A 16,060-nucleotide genomic window follows, 5' to 3' on the forward strand; every position below is an offset into this window, starting at 1 on the left:
AATTTGCATAATTGCCAGTTGCATTATGGGAAGTGTTGGAACCTGTGCATTTGGAGCTTGACCCACATTAGACTAAAGGACAGAAGTCCTCAACCTCTGCTGTATTCTTTATAAATGTCTTAAGTGTTGCCCAACATTATGGAAGTACAAATGGAGAACCCTTCAAGCACATCTGGTTTGCCAAACAACTGTGCTCTACCTATGCACACCTTGGCCTTAAATCAGTGAGAGGCAATTCCATTAAGATTACAACTAGATTAAGCTGTCTAAATTCACCATCTTTGTGTGAAAATGATTTGCATCTACATTAGCGTTTTCAGCCAACATCTGGTGAGGAGTAACAGCCAGTGACAGACTGACAGCCAATCTGACCATATCACTGTTTTATGACCATGACATCATCTGACAAAATCACTGACATTTAAAACGAGTGAACATAGAGAAAGTTAGAGATGACAGAATTGTCTTTTTGACTTAAATGCCACAACAGTCAACTGTGACTGCACAGCTTCAGACTCGCCACACACACACACCTGCGCGAATGTATCGGCAATCGCCGGTTGTTTGGTTGACAGTGGGCATTTGGAAAATTTTCACCCAACCCTCAATGGTCTGCCATACATCATCATCTAGTGAAAGCTCTGTTTACCCTGTACACGCTCAAACACCAAGCCGGCTTCTTTTATTCACTTGGAAAAGCTTTGTTATGGGGCAGAAAAATGCTGTTATTTTGTGGAATGGAGGGCTGAAACTGAGAGAAAAAAAAGCTATGCAGCTTTTTGTGGACAAACACTATGCACCCGTAGGCACCCTGCTTTATAAAGTCAGTTGAAAGTTTCCACCTTCGCACCCTAAATTACTTTTCACACTGCATCAAAATGCTCCATTTTCCCAAGCAGACTGCCCATAAGACGGTTTTTAATCCACTTGCGCAGACAGAGAGAGAGGAGGGTCCTCACAGCAGTAAATGCGAACAGCAGCCCTTTATTTCTGTGTATAAACAGTGATTTCATGGGGGGGTGGGGGGTGGGGGGTTCTTACCTCGCCAGAGTGAGGCCAATGCCATTATCAGCAAATCTAAACAAGAAAGAGAGAATATTATTGCTGTGAGCACAGCAACAGTCCGAGGTCTCCAGGGAACACACACACACACACACACACACACACACACACACATATACACACACAGTCTCAAGGCGATAAAAAGTTATTAGATAGGGATGAGTTTCTCACTTTTCCTCTGAAATGACCTGTGCCATCAGAAACTCATAACGAGGATTTTCAGCTGCGCTCAGTTACACTGCCAGTTGACCGCCTTCACTCAGGAACACGTGTATATTCACTCACTCAGTCACTTGATAAATGCATTGCTCAGTTTTGGATCTATGCATGCATGCAGCACTCACTGGCAGTCATCCAGCCAGACATCCCCTCCTCTCAGCCAGGCTCCGTGGTCCTGGTTCTTATAGGCTACGAAGTGGTGGATTAGAGCAGGGACTCTGGGTTTGAAGGGGTCGGCATCCTGGTGTGGGCCATACCTAAACAATACAGCAGCACCCACCAGTTGCACAGACATGCACGGAGGGAGAAAGGCAGTATTAGCATTTGATAAATAATAAGTAAATTACTAGTTCCAAACACTCCTTCTACTGTGCCTCTGTAACTTTTTTCTAGTATTTGTAGGGTTTTCAAAATAATGATGAATTCAATGAATTCCATAATGAATTAATTTCCGTTAATTCATTATGGAAAAAAACAATGCACAAAGATATTGACACAGATTAATTATGCTCTGTGATGAACCTCTACCCCCATACCTCACTGAACACACCACTATCCACAGTGCTTTTGTAAACACAGAAGCATATAACAAAATGTTGCTTAGTCCAGTGAAGGGAAGATTTCTGTAAACGCCCAGATGGAGCTGTTGACAGGAGCACCATTCTCTGCAGTTTCTGCCATAAGGAGTTTTTGTACCATGGAGTACTTCAAGCACGAAATATCACCTCAACTCCAAACACTTAGCAGCAAGCTAGGAGGTCAGAGCTAGCACAGCACCTGATGCTGCCATGAACAAGCAGTCTCGTCAGGCCACACCTGAACAGGCTTCAGATGGAGACTGAGTACGTCTGCCAGCGACAGATTATACAGCATATGCAATTCATTAAGATGAATTAATGCCAAGAATGTAAGTAATTAAATTAAATGTTTGAAAGACGTGACAGCCCCAGTCATTTGTGCGTGTAGAGGGAAGTCTATTCTCTAAACTTTTAATCCTTCAGATTTCAGTCATGGTTGATTTGGTGACATCTGTAATTAATGGTGGTAATAGCAGAGTTAAATGACACCTGTACCACAAACACTTGGTCTGTAGTTACTACAATCCTCCTACTACCAGAGTGGTAGTTAAGACTGGATTAGTACCCCCAGGGGCCCCTGGCCTCTGAAGCCCATCATACACCTGTACATTCCTCACTGACACAACATCACCTACAGTCGGCCAGGTGAAAATTATTTGCACTGTGTTGAACCTTAGCCTAAGAAAAACTGATCCTGAATCTGTGTAATGTAAACCACCTGATCTCTATGCCCACCCACCTTGACTGTTAGCCAATCTATTCAGTGCATTGCGACTTGCTTACAGCCCCCATTTCCCCAGCCACCTCACCATTTAAACAGCCAATCATGACACTTGATTTTCTTGGAAGCTTATATTTCATTTTTATTAATTTATTTTATTTGATTGGATAATTATCAAGATCAAGAGAACGGTCCAGGCTTCGTGTCGTATTTCTATTAGTGTCTGACATAAAAAAAAGCATACTTTTTTCTCCCCTTGCAGAGGGCCCTTTCATGCTCAGGGACCCCTGATCACGGCCATAGATCTGGGTAATCAAATCAAATAGTTTTAATAGACTCTTGTAGACAGTCAACAATGACATGACAACACAGTAATACTGAACATATGCTTTAAAAAGTTTTTTTTTACTGGTTCCTGTTTTGAATTAGCATGTGTTGCACTGCTGGGACGGTGCTCAAAAGGAAAGAGAATACAAATAGACTAATTTCATAGCGTATACCTGAATACAAAGTAATATTAAGGTGCCTAAAAAGTTAAAAGTAATGATTTAGATAGTTCTGCTGTTTCCAGTCAGGACCACTTTCCATTACAAGTTCCTTAACCTCTGAGAAAGCTTCCTGAGAAAGACATGTCCACACTTTGAGGAGCATCACTGAGCTGCAGAGGGAGTGGTGTGTGTAGGGTGTATTCATATTGAAATGCTGAGGTCAGGATGACACACTGACGACATGGGACTGACACAGACTGCTGGTGTTCTTCTACTTGAATTGATTTCAGTGCAGTTAATCTCATTTAGATTTAAAGTGACTGTGGTTCTATATTATACCAAATACCAGTTTGTCAGTTACAGACCATCAACGGGAAACATGACCTGCACAGATTGCAAATCCAGCAGGCTGAATTATACTGGGTGTGATATGTTAAGATTCACAGAGTCTGACCTGGCTCCAACCAGAGACAGGAAGGGTCTCTTGTCCTTGTCGTTTGCCAGGGTGGTCTTTACTCCATTATCAAGGATCATTCCAGCCTGGAACAGAGAGAAGATAAACTGCATGTCAAGCTGTATAAAAAACAAATGCTAAAGAATAAATCAGTGTTAGAAATAAGTTGTCCTGAAACTCGGGAGTTGATTTGTACAAGTCAGAGTGTATTCATTCATATTTTCTACAGCTCTCCAGCACAATCTTGTCTCTATTTTTAATGTGAAATGCATGTGAATAGAATATGAAAGCCCAACTTCCAACTCAAGCTGCACTGCAGTTATTTGAATTTTTATTCAGTGACCTTTTAGTTGAGCTGAACACCATTATTTTTGTGTTATTCATGCAAGAAGAGTGTGTGAGCGTAGTTGTTAAACATGTTTATTGGCTTCTTCAATCAATAAATCAGGCTCAGTAGCAGACGACTTACACTTCCCAACATCAGGTCAGAAAGGACCAATATGGTGGCATCTAGCAGTGAGGCTGCATATTGCAACTGACTGAATAAACCTCGTCTCGACTTTCAAGCATGTAGGAGAACCTATGGTGACTATGAACTTTGCAAAAAGCTCTGCTCTCTAGAGTCAGTGTTTGGTTTGTCTCTTCAGGGCTACTGTAGAAACATGGCGATGCAACATGGGTGACTCCGTGGAAGAAGGCCTGTTCCCTCTGTAGATATAAGGATATAATCCACTTTTGCCCATAGATCCCCCTGAATTCTCCCTGAACGGTTTGTGGTCGATTTAATAAAGCTGTCTTTGAACCTTGACTTGCACACTTCTCATTCTGGTGCTAAAATGTTTGTGGGTAGCTGCGGTTTTCTTCTCAGACATATCAGCTTGTTTCATGACTTCATTTGAGGGCAGACAAACTCCAAATAAACTGATTGCAACACAGTCATATATCACAGACTTTTCAAGATCTTAAGGCAAAGATGTTAGCTAACAATGACAATTTTCCCCACTAAGCCTTATTTAAAGCCTTTAGCCCGACGAGCGTGTTTCGGTCTTCCCTAATACTACCATCAATTTTTTTGGGTACATCATCAAATGGCACTGACTTAGCAAGATATATTGTATGTAGCCTGATATCAGTCATGTTGCTGTCAACTGCATGTTATATATTATATATATTATATTTAACATCTTTTTACAGGTTTCTGACTTTCAAGTGAGCAAATTGGAAACAATAACAAACCAAGGTTCAAACATAGTCCATGTCCAGACTGCGTGTGGTCAGTATGCTCAATTGTGGAGGCTGTCTATCATGTGAATTCCTGAATATTAAATCTTTGTATCGTGTCTTAAAGTGCTGAAGCAGCATATTAGATGACATGGATAAGCTACAATGGGCTCAAAAAAAGTTTTAAATGCAGTTACTAGAACAATACATTTAACTCATATTGTAAGATGTTTGATTTGAAAGAACTTAAAATACACCCACAAACCATCACAGATGCCGGCTTTTGAGCTTTCTGCTGTTAACAATCTGGAAGAAAAGGATCATTTGTAATGTGGACTTCATCTCAGATGAGCTCCAGCCAGGAGAAGTCAGGATGTTCCTGGATGTAGTAGATATATGGCTTTCACTTTGCATGGTAGCCTTAACGTACATTTGTAAACTGTGTTTACCGATAATGCTATTCTAAGTCTTCCCAAGCCCATGTAGTGATATCGTTTATACAGTTATGTAGGCTTTTAATGCAGTGCTGCCTGAGGGATCAAAGGTCACAGAGTAAATGTTGGTTTTTGGCCTTGCCGCTTACATGGTGATATTTCTCAGAGTAAGTGCTGTTACTGTTACCAATGAACTTGTATTTTTGAGCATTCCACAACTTTCCCAGTCTTTTGTTGCAATGGTTCCAACTTTTTTTGGATCATGTTGCAGGTATCAAATTCAGAATGAGTGCATACTTACATACAAAAAACACAGTTTGAAATGAGTTTAAACATTAAAAATACTCCCTTTGTTCTGTATTCAACTGAATATAGGACAAATCACTGCATTCTGTTAGATTAGTTGAGTTTATTTATAACGGATGGCTGTCATGAGTTGTTTATTTTTTGATGATATGACTGTAGGCAAATTCCAAGCTAGATTTTTAGAAGTTTTTTATTAATGCTGGACAGGACGCCAATGTCAGTCTCTCTGTATGTCTCCTCTGTCTGTGGGTGGATCTTGTTTTGTTTTTGTCTTTTAGAAGATTTGGTGGATGCCTTTCCACCAGCTTTGGAGTCCAAGTTGTCATTTGTCCGGGTCGTGCAGTACTCATGCACCTACTCGTTTTGAAAGACCAATGGCTTAAGGGGAAACTGTAACTCTTGACTGACCAATTCTGACATCATCACTCAATGACAGACCTCCTTGTTCATAGGGCCGGCCCCGCTTTGCTGCGGCGGAGCTTTTTAACTAACTGACTGAATTCATGTCATTTCGGCCTGCAAAATCAACAACCACTGGTTCAAAACAACAAGCCTGTTTTGGTCTACTTCTGTTTGAAATCAAGGGCCCACTGTTTAAAAAAACTACCAAGAATTTCAAGTAGTGAACCTGGCTAAGTTTTATACTGTATGTGCAGTGCTAGATTGCAAAGCTTAACAGGAGCAGCGAGAGTAACAGGTCATGGTATAGCTGAGGTCAAGGTGGTGGGTCAGACTCATTGGGAGGCAACCATATAGTCACTGTGCAAGCTGAAGAACTAAAGTAATGAGCTTAAAGACAGTACGGGCAGCAAATAGCTGCAGAGCTCAGTATGAATCTGAGTAGGTTTGGCAGTATTTGCAACCCTTAGACATATTGCCCAATAGAGCTTTAAGGTAGGGTGACAAACCCAGTTTAGAGGTAACCGGGATACATCCCTGACTTTAAATGAAGGATAAATGTAAATTTTTGCTTAGTGGAGCTTTAACTACTCCCATAACTAAGCTGGAAACATTCAATGCAACTTCCATCAAAGTATGAAAGCTAACAAGCTACCTGCAGTTGTTTCAAAGCTCTTACAGAACAATACTACAACTTTTTCTTACATGAAAGAAAAATAGTCCTAATGATAACAGCCACCTTCAGCCAGTTTGCTGCTTCGAAACAAAGACACCACCACTGTTTTGCTGCTCTGAATGCCCAACCTGCATCCCTGACACAACCTCCTCTCTCACAAACATCCTGGGGTGGCAGCCTGACATGAGTTATGCTCCCATTAGGATGATCCAAATTAAAAGTGAAGAAGGGAAGGATAGAGTGAGATAGGAGAGAAAAGGGATCACTGTTGGGGGCAGAGAAAGGAGGGAGATAACAATAACACTTCCTCTCCACCAGTGCCTCATAAATCTCTCTCTGCTCGAGCTGTGCTGTGCTGTGCTTGATGCCGCAGGCGCCTCCAAACTCTCTCCTGCCCTCTCCATCTCATCTTTCTCCTTTGGCTCGCTTTCCGCTCTCTCTGTTGTCTGGCCTCGATTCTCATTTTCACTGTTCACCTCCTGCTCCTCCTCTCTGTGTTACTTACCAGGTCACAAGTGAAGCTCCTGGCTCTGATAGAGTGACTTTAATATGCAAAATAAATGCTGATAAATTACAAACATCTTTAAAACTAGAACTGGAATGTTCCAAATGTATCAATATGCTGTATGAGCTCCTGGTTTTAAACCCCTGCAGGACGCTGCAAAAACAATACCAATAAATCAGCTGTGGAAGTTTTCAGGTCACTGTGCTGTACTGACGTCTAGTTGGAAAGCCATGGAGAAAGTCATCAGCATCACTTCAGGATCACTGGGACAATTACTGTTATTCTCCCCGTGAGACATTTAGTGAACCAGTATCCAAATATTGTCTCAGAGGCTTTTCTGCCCAAGATTGAACAAAGGCGTCTCACAAGAGACATATCGAAGAAAGAATGGTCACAACCAAAGCAGCAGAGGCAGATCCTCCAGAAACCCTGTATCCTGCACTTCCTGCCTCCCATAACTTGATGATGGCCTCCATTCGACCCTCCTTGCCTCGTAAATGGCCACGTCTTTCAACTCCAGTTTGGAACGCAGACTTTGTGTTATTAATTTCTAATCTCCTAGCCCAAACTGAGATCACCCTGATGACATCACTGTGACATCACAGACACAACAGAAGACATTTAACAAGTGTTTAAAAAAAAAATATCACCAGAAACCATGATTATATACTGATTGATGTATATAGTTGTTGTTTTGCTACTTAGTTTATAACCATCTCTTACAGAGGTGTCAGGTGAACTGGATAAAACGTACCAATGGTAAACACATCTCAGCTCCGGGGGAATGCATCATCTGACCAGTGAGGAGAACGAGTTTGTTTCATTTGTTTAGCAGGGGGACAGCGTGCTGAGAGGTGGGCCAGTTGCCAGTGTACCAATGTACTGCAGCTGTGCCATGGTCCCTCAATGTTAGGTCCTGTATGCATTTACAACGGTTGTGCCTCTTGATGATTACACCCATGTGACAGACTCAGTAACAGACAGGAGCCAGGTTGGATGCTCAGGCTAGTTGAGTGGGTGCACACACCCCAGCTCCCTGAGCTATTACATCTTTTGTTTTGTTTCTATCACCAAATAAGCATTATTGCAATGTATTATTTTGTAATTTATTCATACCCCTGTTCAATTTACTGGTCTGTCACAAAGGACCCGAGCAGGAAAAGGCTTTTTATACATGGGCCTGAGTGGGACACCCTGGTATGAACAACATGCCCTGTTATTCAGCCTAAATAAGAGTTTTTGCAAATGTTTGTATTGTTTCTCTTAAGATGAATGAGATGGAGACATTTCTTTGTTTTCATTATGTCTTTCAGACAGCAGGAGTCATATTCTAGTTATTTTGAGTTTGTTTGTTGGTATGATCCAGTGAGAAGAGCCAACCGTGTATAAATCATGTGGCACTAATGCTTCTGGCTTCGATTAGCATCCGTTTGTCCTCAGACTCACCCTGTAGTTGGAATGGGCTCTGTTGTTGGTGAACTGGCCCATAGGTGTGTGTTCAGTGCGTCCTGGGGAGTACAGCCCCTCTGAGGGGCCAGTGGGCACATGGTGGAAGATGAACCAGAAACCTGTTTCCTGATGGAACAAACAAAGACGTATTATAGAACAAACTATAAATGTAGAACAATGATGAAGCAGTGCATGTGTACATTCATGTACAGATCTACACAAACATGCACACTCCCACACACACAGCTACAGCCTCCGCTTTGCCACGCTGCATGTCAGCCTGTCTGCTTTCGTGTTGTTCTCACAGGTATGTAAATGAGAACAGTTATTCCGCTGGTGAGGATAAATGAGACTCCATTCCACCCGACACATCCCTGTGAAATCCCAGAGGTATGATCATAATTGGCACTCTATCATAGAGAAAGTGCGGCAGTGCCTCTGTCTGTTGTCTACTTGATTCTGGAGTTAATAGGAGTACACAGCCATTAATCTGACCAGGCAACATGGTAATGAGACAGACCTCCACCTGGAGAGAGATGGTAGAGGAGAGAGGTGGGTGAGGTAAGACGAAGTGAAAAGCCGAAGTGAGAGACTCACCTCTGAGCCTGCAGCAGCGCAGTTGATGAGGTTGTTATTGGGGTTGGCGATCCAGAAAGTTGAAGTTGCGCTATAAAGAGGGAGAGTGTTGGAAAGGAAAAAGAAGAGTTTGGTTATTGGATTTCACACAAATAGTTTGAACCTGTGATGTAGTAAACAAAGAAAGTGTGAACACTGCCTCTCAGAAGACAGCCACAGCAAGTGAGGGAGAGAAAATGACTCTCGTTTCATTTATTTTACTGACAACAGCACTGCTGGTACACAAAGTAGTACATGATGTCATTTGATCACATTTTGTTTTTTTTTATATCATATCTAAATGGTTTTAATGAAGTTTAATGGCGTTCTCTTGTTTATCCTCTTAGTGGAGCCTCAGATCTCTTGCTATATAAATATTTGTCTACATTCAGTCATGTAAGACACAAGCAAGTAAACAGATGTCATTTTTTAGCAAAACCATTTGTATGCTGCAAGATGAAAGCTAGTGAGTGACCTTGATTCATGACATCAGTCAAATTGCTTGAGTTGTATTGCTGCTATTGTTTTTGTGAATTCATGATTAATGTGGTAACAGATGCTTTCGGTCTGCACTTATTCTGCTCTCTCTTTACTTTGCATCTGTTCTTCCATACACATTAATAGCTGTGTGTATTAGAAGAAGGGAACATCATCATTCTGTCTCCCTCGTTACTTGTCTTCCTCTTGCTTCAGGTGTGTATCTACACATCCAGGATAAAGTCCTGCCAGCAACTTCACAAGGCTGCAATATTCATTACTTTTCTAATAATATCCGTTGCTTCGCCATTTTCTTTTCTTCCTGGTTTGCATCTGAATTGTGTGACATAAGTTAAATCCTGAAATTCATCAATGACCCCGATGAATATACAATTTACTATTTTTTGGTTCTAATGCACTTTGAAACTAAGTGTAAGGATAAATGCCCGGCTCATACCTCCACAACAACAATGTTATCATCTCTGCTGACAAAGGCGACAAACTCATTTGCAAACAAATTGTGGCAAAGTGGGTTTACTCTCAGCTACATCCCTCATCTTGACCTATCTCTTAACCTCTCTTCGCAATTATGCAGCCTTAACAAGGATGTACACTCCTCCACCCATCACCCCTGACAGCAGCTCCGTCTGGATGGGAAAGGAATTAGCTCTGTGTAATCAAGGTCTCAGACAGCAACAATCAAAGTTCAGTTCCCCTCCAGGCTCCTTGCTGTCTTTTTGTGTCAGAGAGGATGAGAGGGAGGAAGGTCCAACACAGACAAAGAGAGACAGACAGACAGACAGAACCTCTGCTCGCTCCTCTCTTTCAGGGGGGGCATGTTTGATAGGTTGACAGTGAACATGTACAGATCATGAGAACTGGACTGCTGCATTAGAAAGCCTGTTGTAAGCAGCGGCAGGAGCTTAGCCTTTAGGGACTTGGCTTGGAAATGAGAGGGGCCAGTCCACCTCCTGGGCACTGCTCAGGTGTTCTTGAGCAAGGCACTGGGGCCCTAAGTGCTTGGGGTGCCCTGATATGTCGCAGCCACATCGCTGACGTCTATCAGCAGCAGTTCATGTCTATGGGTTCTGTGTATGCATGTGTGTGTTTCCGTGTTTGTGTGTGTATAAATAGCGATGGAGTGAAAAACTGAACTTCCCCCAGGGGAGAAATAAAGCAACTCTTCTTCAAACTGAGAGTGATGAATGTAACGACATGACGCAACAGAGACAGAAAGTTTAGCAGGTTTAAAGGTCACACAAGCTGGAAACAGTCAAACATGCTGGTGCTCTTCCAGGCACCACTGAATCATTTACATGGAAGTCTCTGTCTGGAGTTACACTGTAACATGGAAACTAGATTTCTTCAGCTAATTCAGTTTCCACTGAGGGAAAACATTTGAGGTCATAATGATAAAGCTGGACAGCTTTACTGTGCCTAACTGGATTAATCTATCCTGCTTTTACTTACCCAAACAAATTGACAGCTAGCAACAAAAATCCTATGAGGAAGAACAATTACAATCAAAAATAAACCAGACCTGATCTTAAACAACTGACTGCTGTACATTTAAATGTTTCAGTATTTCTCACCTCTCATTAGTGGCACCTGTCTACACAGAGAGTTTTGGGTGTCCAGGTTATTAAATCTTTCTCCGACATTTCTGCCTCCACCCCAATTCAGCAGAGGTGGATGGAATTTGTTCTTTTACAATCACACCTCTTTCTCACCAGCACTGCAGATTAAGAGTCCTGTTATCCTCTAACAGAACTACTTCATGTGATATGGGGTTTTCTGCAGACGTATGCTGGCAGCCTCAGGTCATTAATTCCTGCCAAAGTGGTGCACACTGCCAAAGCTCAACCAAACTGGACCTGAACTTTGACCCTAAATGTGCTGATCTCCGCAAGTCCACAGTAGTCTGGCTGTGAACGGAATAACGATGGTGCCAATTTCACCACAGAGAAACATGGAGAAGTTTTTCATCTTGGGTTTGAATGATTCACACATTTCTGGCAGTCCAGCACTAAGTCAAGAAGTTAACAAAGCACAATACATGACTAAGTAATGAACACTAAAAGAGTGTGTTACAAAATTTTAACAAAGGTTTAAAATGAGGGAGATTTACAGGAAAATGCTTAAACAGAGGGACAGCAGGAGAGGAGGGGAAAATATGAGAGACTCCTGGGAAAATGTTTATAGATTTGACCTTAATCAGCCACTGATATTGTTTCTGTCACAGTTGTGACTGCAGAGCCTCATTCAGCTCAGAATGTTTGAAAACTTTGAGGAGCACAGTGGGACAAAAAGTGGACTGGTTAGAGTGGGACAGAGAGGCTGAGTGACTGGTTATAGTGGGACAGAGAGGCTGAGAGGACTGGTTATAGTGGGACAGAGAGGATGAGTGGACTGGTTATAGAGGGACAGAGAGGCTGAGTGGACTGGTTATAGAGGGACAGAGAGGCTGAGTGGACTGGTTATAGTGGGACAGAGAGGCTGAGTGGACTGGTTAGAGTGGGACAGAGAGGCTGAGTGGACTGGTTGTAGTGGGACAGAGAGGCTGAGTGGACTGGTTAGAGTGGGACAGAGAGGCTGAGTGGACTGGTTATAGAGGGACAGAGAGGCTGAGAGGACTGGTTTTAATATGAATTGAGAAGACTCGGGCAAGTTGAACTCAGAGCAGATTGTTGAGGACTCTGGGTTCAGAGAATGACGTTGGACAGTTAAGTACAACAACTACAGAGACATCAACAACTACTGTGTTGCCTAGCAATATACCATTGCGTGTGCATGTGCTTTGCATGTGTTGTTGTTGGTGGTGTTGGTGATGATTATTATTAATTCTGCGGCTAAACTGGTGATTATTTCATTTCTGTCATTTTCAAAACATAATGCAGTAATGTTTACTCAGAGCACATTTTAACTGACTGACTTTTTATTTCTTATTTAGGTAAGAGTACATTGTGAAATGTTCTGTTGTGAAAATGAAAGTAACAGTACTTTTACTTGAGTTTGACACTCCAGCACTCTTTCTCTCTCTGTCTAAAAGTAATCTGAACCAGATAGTGAGAAAATTAAATCAAGATCATTACATTGCCTAAAGACTACTCCCCCAAAAAAACAAACAAACAAAACCCACAGAGCTGGAACAGGGCAGGACGGGAATCATTCTGCTGAGGCTGGGGCAGGACAGGAAGTTTTTTTCACTGTGTCATGGGATTGGGGTGGGACAGGAGTATTTTTGTGGGAGGCGGCGGGGACAGGAGTGAAAATCCACTCTCACGTCACCCTCTGTGTGGAGGTTGGGTGGCGTGTCTGAGTTTTACGCCTATTGACCCGAGTTTGCGCCCTGCAAATGATGTCTGCTTTTTAAAAATGGTTACCATGTGCAGATACAGTAGAAATAAACAATTTCAACAATGTTTGCCTTGAACATTGAAACCAGACTACAGCCTAGCTGATCTATGAGGCTGCACTTGAGCTAAATGTGAAAATCAGCATGCTAACATGCAAACAATGATAATGCTGGTATGCCGCTGTTCAGCAGGTATAATATTACCCATATTTACCATCTAATGCCGGGATCAGACTACATGATATTTTTGTCTTTGATGATGCTCACGAGGCTACTTTAACATTAGATCTGGCATTAGTAATGATACTCCCACAGTTCAGACTGGAGATAATGTTCCAACAGCACAAACAGCTACTCGCCGGGCTGATGAAGTTCTTCTGTTTCTCGCCAACATTTGTGTTTTTTTACTCAGTCATTGTTCTCTTTTGAGGAAACGTCAAACAGGCAGGGCCACTGTTGCCACAGCTTGACGCACTTTCCCTCTCTTTGGTTGTTCCACCTGATGGCAGCAACCTAGCATCCGCCCTCCTCCTCCTCCTCGCCATGGTTACCTGACTGTGGTCTGGAGAGGGCCCCTGATGGGGAACAGGTCATGGGAGATTGACACTAGACGTGTCAATACAAAGAAATTCTGACATGCCAGTATTTTCGTCCCTGGGGTGTCCCAGACGCTGCACGACAGGTCGTTTGGCATGTCACACTACACGGGTATAGACTCCTGATTGTCGTTCACGGCATGACGCTGGTAACTGGTCGGGCATGACAAAATCGTCTCAAAATTGGATGAGATCCATGTAGTCTGCTCCCGGCATTAGTTTAGCCTATTAGCATGCTGACATTTGCTTATTAGCACTAAACACAAATTATAGCTTTAATGTTAATGTCTTTAGTATTTCAGGTATTTCGTCATAAAACCAGTAGTAGACAGCCTGAAGTTATCAGCTGATGATGGCACCAGATGAAAGTTCAGGGAATCGAAGTGATTACAGTTCATCATCTGGGGAGCATTAGTGTTTGCACCAAATTTCGACGTTTTAACAAAAAACAAGAAAGTCAGCCTCATGGTGGCGCTAGAGGAAAAGTCAGGGAATAACCAAAGAAGGAGTTGGCTTGGATGGATTATTTCTTTTTGTCAAATGCATGCTCAAACAGGCGCACGGCCAGAAACACCCCCATCCCCACCCACCGCACACACACACACACACACACACACACACACAAACACACACAGACTCTTTAAATAAGCAACGTGTCTAGGCGCAGCACATGCATCTGGCTCAGTTTAAATGACAGTTTCATCCTCCTCATGCAGCCCACATGGCTCTGTTCCTGGCAAATCTGACTGAAATTTATTGTTCTCATCTGAGCATTTAAATTCACCTCATACACAACTCAACAATGACAGCAGAAGAGACAGAAGGAGCCACGAGGGAGCGTTAAGCTGACTGGAAATTAATCATAAATCTTACAGTGGGGAATGTTGTTATTGCAATTGTGTTTGATTAAATTGGAATTTCTGAACGCAGTAATTAATACACAGGGATTTGGAAATCATTACAGAACACACTGATCTAGACAAATTGGACAAAAAGCCTCATTAGGAGAATTGTGCATTACCAGGCTGTTATAGTTGGATAAATTAGGAGAGGACAGAGGAAAGGAGAAAATAAAAATGAAAGGAAAGGAGCAGAAAGTAGAGGCTAAGATAAGGTTAGAAACAGCAAATCCCTCCAATACCCTCATGTTGGAGAGCAGGTGGATGACTCCATATCAGTGGAAGCTGGTGCCATTATGCATCCCTAACCTTGGCCTTTGTGCTCTGCAGCTGAAGGCAGAGTCAGTGTGGTGAGATAAAAAAAGGTCACGTGACCCGGATTAAACCACTTTATATTCCGAGCTGCATATTTGTGCTTTAAATATAATGCCGCTCTAACAAAGTGAAGGTTCGGGGGGAAAACAGGCTCCCTCTACTGATAAATGTGTGTGTGCGTGCACACTTGTATTGCTATCTTTATGAGGACATTTTTTTCCCTTTTTTTTTTGATAGGTAAACAGACACACACATGATGTACAACCCAAAGCATCACATTGATTTTCAGATGAGTTCAGACACCTCAGAAGTGCTGTATGGCGCATCATGGATAAGAATAACACTGACAGTGATGGCAGCAGATGAGTAGTGGTGCTGGATGTGCATCCTAACTACTTCAAGGACTGTTTGAAGGTTAAGACTTGGTTTTAAGGTTAAAAGTCCCTCTTTGGGGCCTATTTTTGTGGCAGCGCAACGACCAGCGCAATCAGCGTTCTGGCAGTTTCACATTTTTCTAACACTGAAATTCGCTCTCCCCATCTGTGTGGTATTTTGATGCCAAGGGCAGAGCCAGGGCCAAAATGTTGAGAATGAGCCCCGTGCAGAGCGGACAGTGAACAGGTGAGAGGAGACATGCAAACAGGTGGGAGGCAGCGCAAAGACTACAGAGAACCACATCTACATCGCACTATTCCAGGTGCAACGTCAATCTGATGACATTATCTAACAGTAGACAAAACAATTTGAGCAAATGTGCAGCAATAACACCATAATCCTTAAAACACAAAAAGAAACATTTAATCAAATGCTCCCAAGTCAGTAATGTGTTTAAATCAGCATCAAAAAGTAATGTTCATGTGGTTAAAGCAGGAGGTAAATTAATCTGCAGTTACCTAGAGATTAACATGAGTGATTTTTACAGTACCAGCAGAGCTTTGCCCCGCCGTCCTCTTTATGAACCTTGATTTAATCATGTGCACCAGGCTGCTACAAAACTACCCACATACAGTACCTTCAGTCATTCACACACTCATCCTACACTCATCAGACAGCCTGCTGTAACTCAGCATTCTGCTGTTTATGCCATCAAATTTCCAGAGGTCTTCAGGTTTAACCTTTTCATTTCAGTTTTTTCTTGTTCGCTACCAGCAGTATCAAAGCTGATGCCATCCTATGACAGAGACTGATTGAAACACTAAAACCTTGTACTTACACTTGTAAGATATGAAGTAAGCCAAACTACAGCTTTGAATTTTTGCTTTACATTTATCTTTTATTTGTTCCAACGGTT

At 42.3% G+C, this 16,060-nt stretch overlaps 1 protein-coding gene across 2 annotated transcripts in view; it reads right to left on the reverse strand.

Moving 5' to 3' along the window:
• The window catches only part of LOC121607623 (cell migration inducing hyaluronidase 1), a 167,894-nt gene that overhangs the window by 23,595 nt on the left and 128,239 nt on the right, over positions 1-16,060 (reverse strand). For both annotated transcript variants that reach the window (XM_041938536.1, XM_041938543.1), the window contains exons 15-19: positions 9,110-9,179; positions 8,510-8,638; positions 3,523-3,608; positions 1,407-1,538; positions 1,042-1,077 (exon numbers count right to left, since the gene is read on the reverse strand). In XM_041938536.1, the coding sequence (XP_041794470.1) occupies positions 1,042-1,077; positions 1,407-1,538; positions 3,523-3,608; positions 8,510-8,638; positions 9,110-9,179 (453 nt within the window). The remainder of the gene's footprint in view (positions 1-1,041; positions 1,078-1,406; positions 1,539-3,522; positions 3,609-8,509; positions 8,639-9,109; positions 9,180-16,060) is intronic.

This window comes from Chelmon rostratus, chromosome 1 (genome assembly GCF_017976325.1).
Source record: "Chelmon rostratus isolate fCheRos1 chromosome 1, fCheRos1.pri, whole genome shotgun sequence".
NCBI lineage: Eukaryota > Metazoa > Chordata > Actinopteri > Chaetodontiformes > Chaetodontidae > Chelmon > Chelmon rostratus.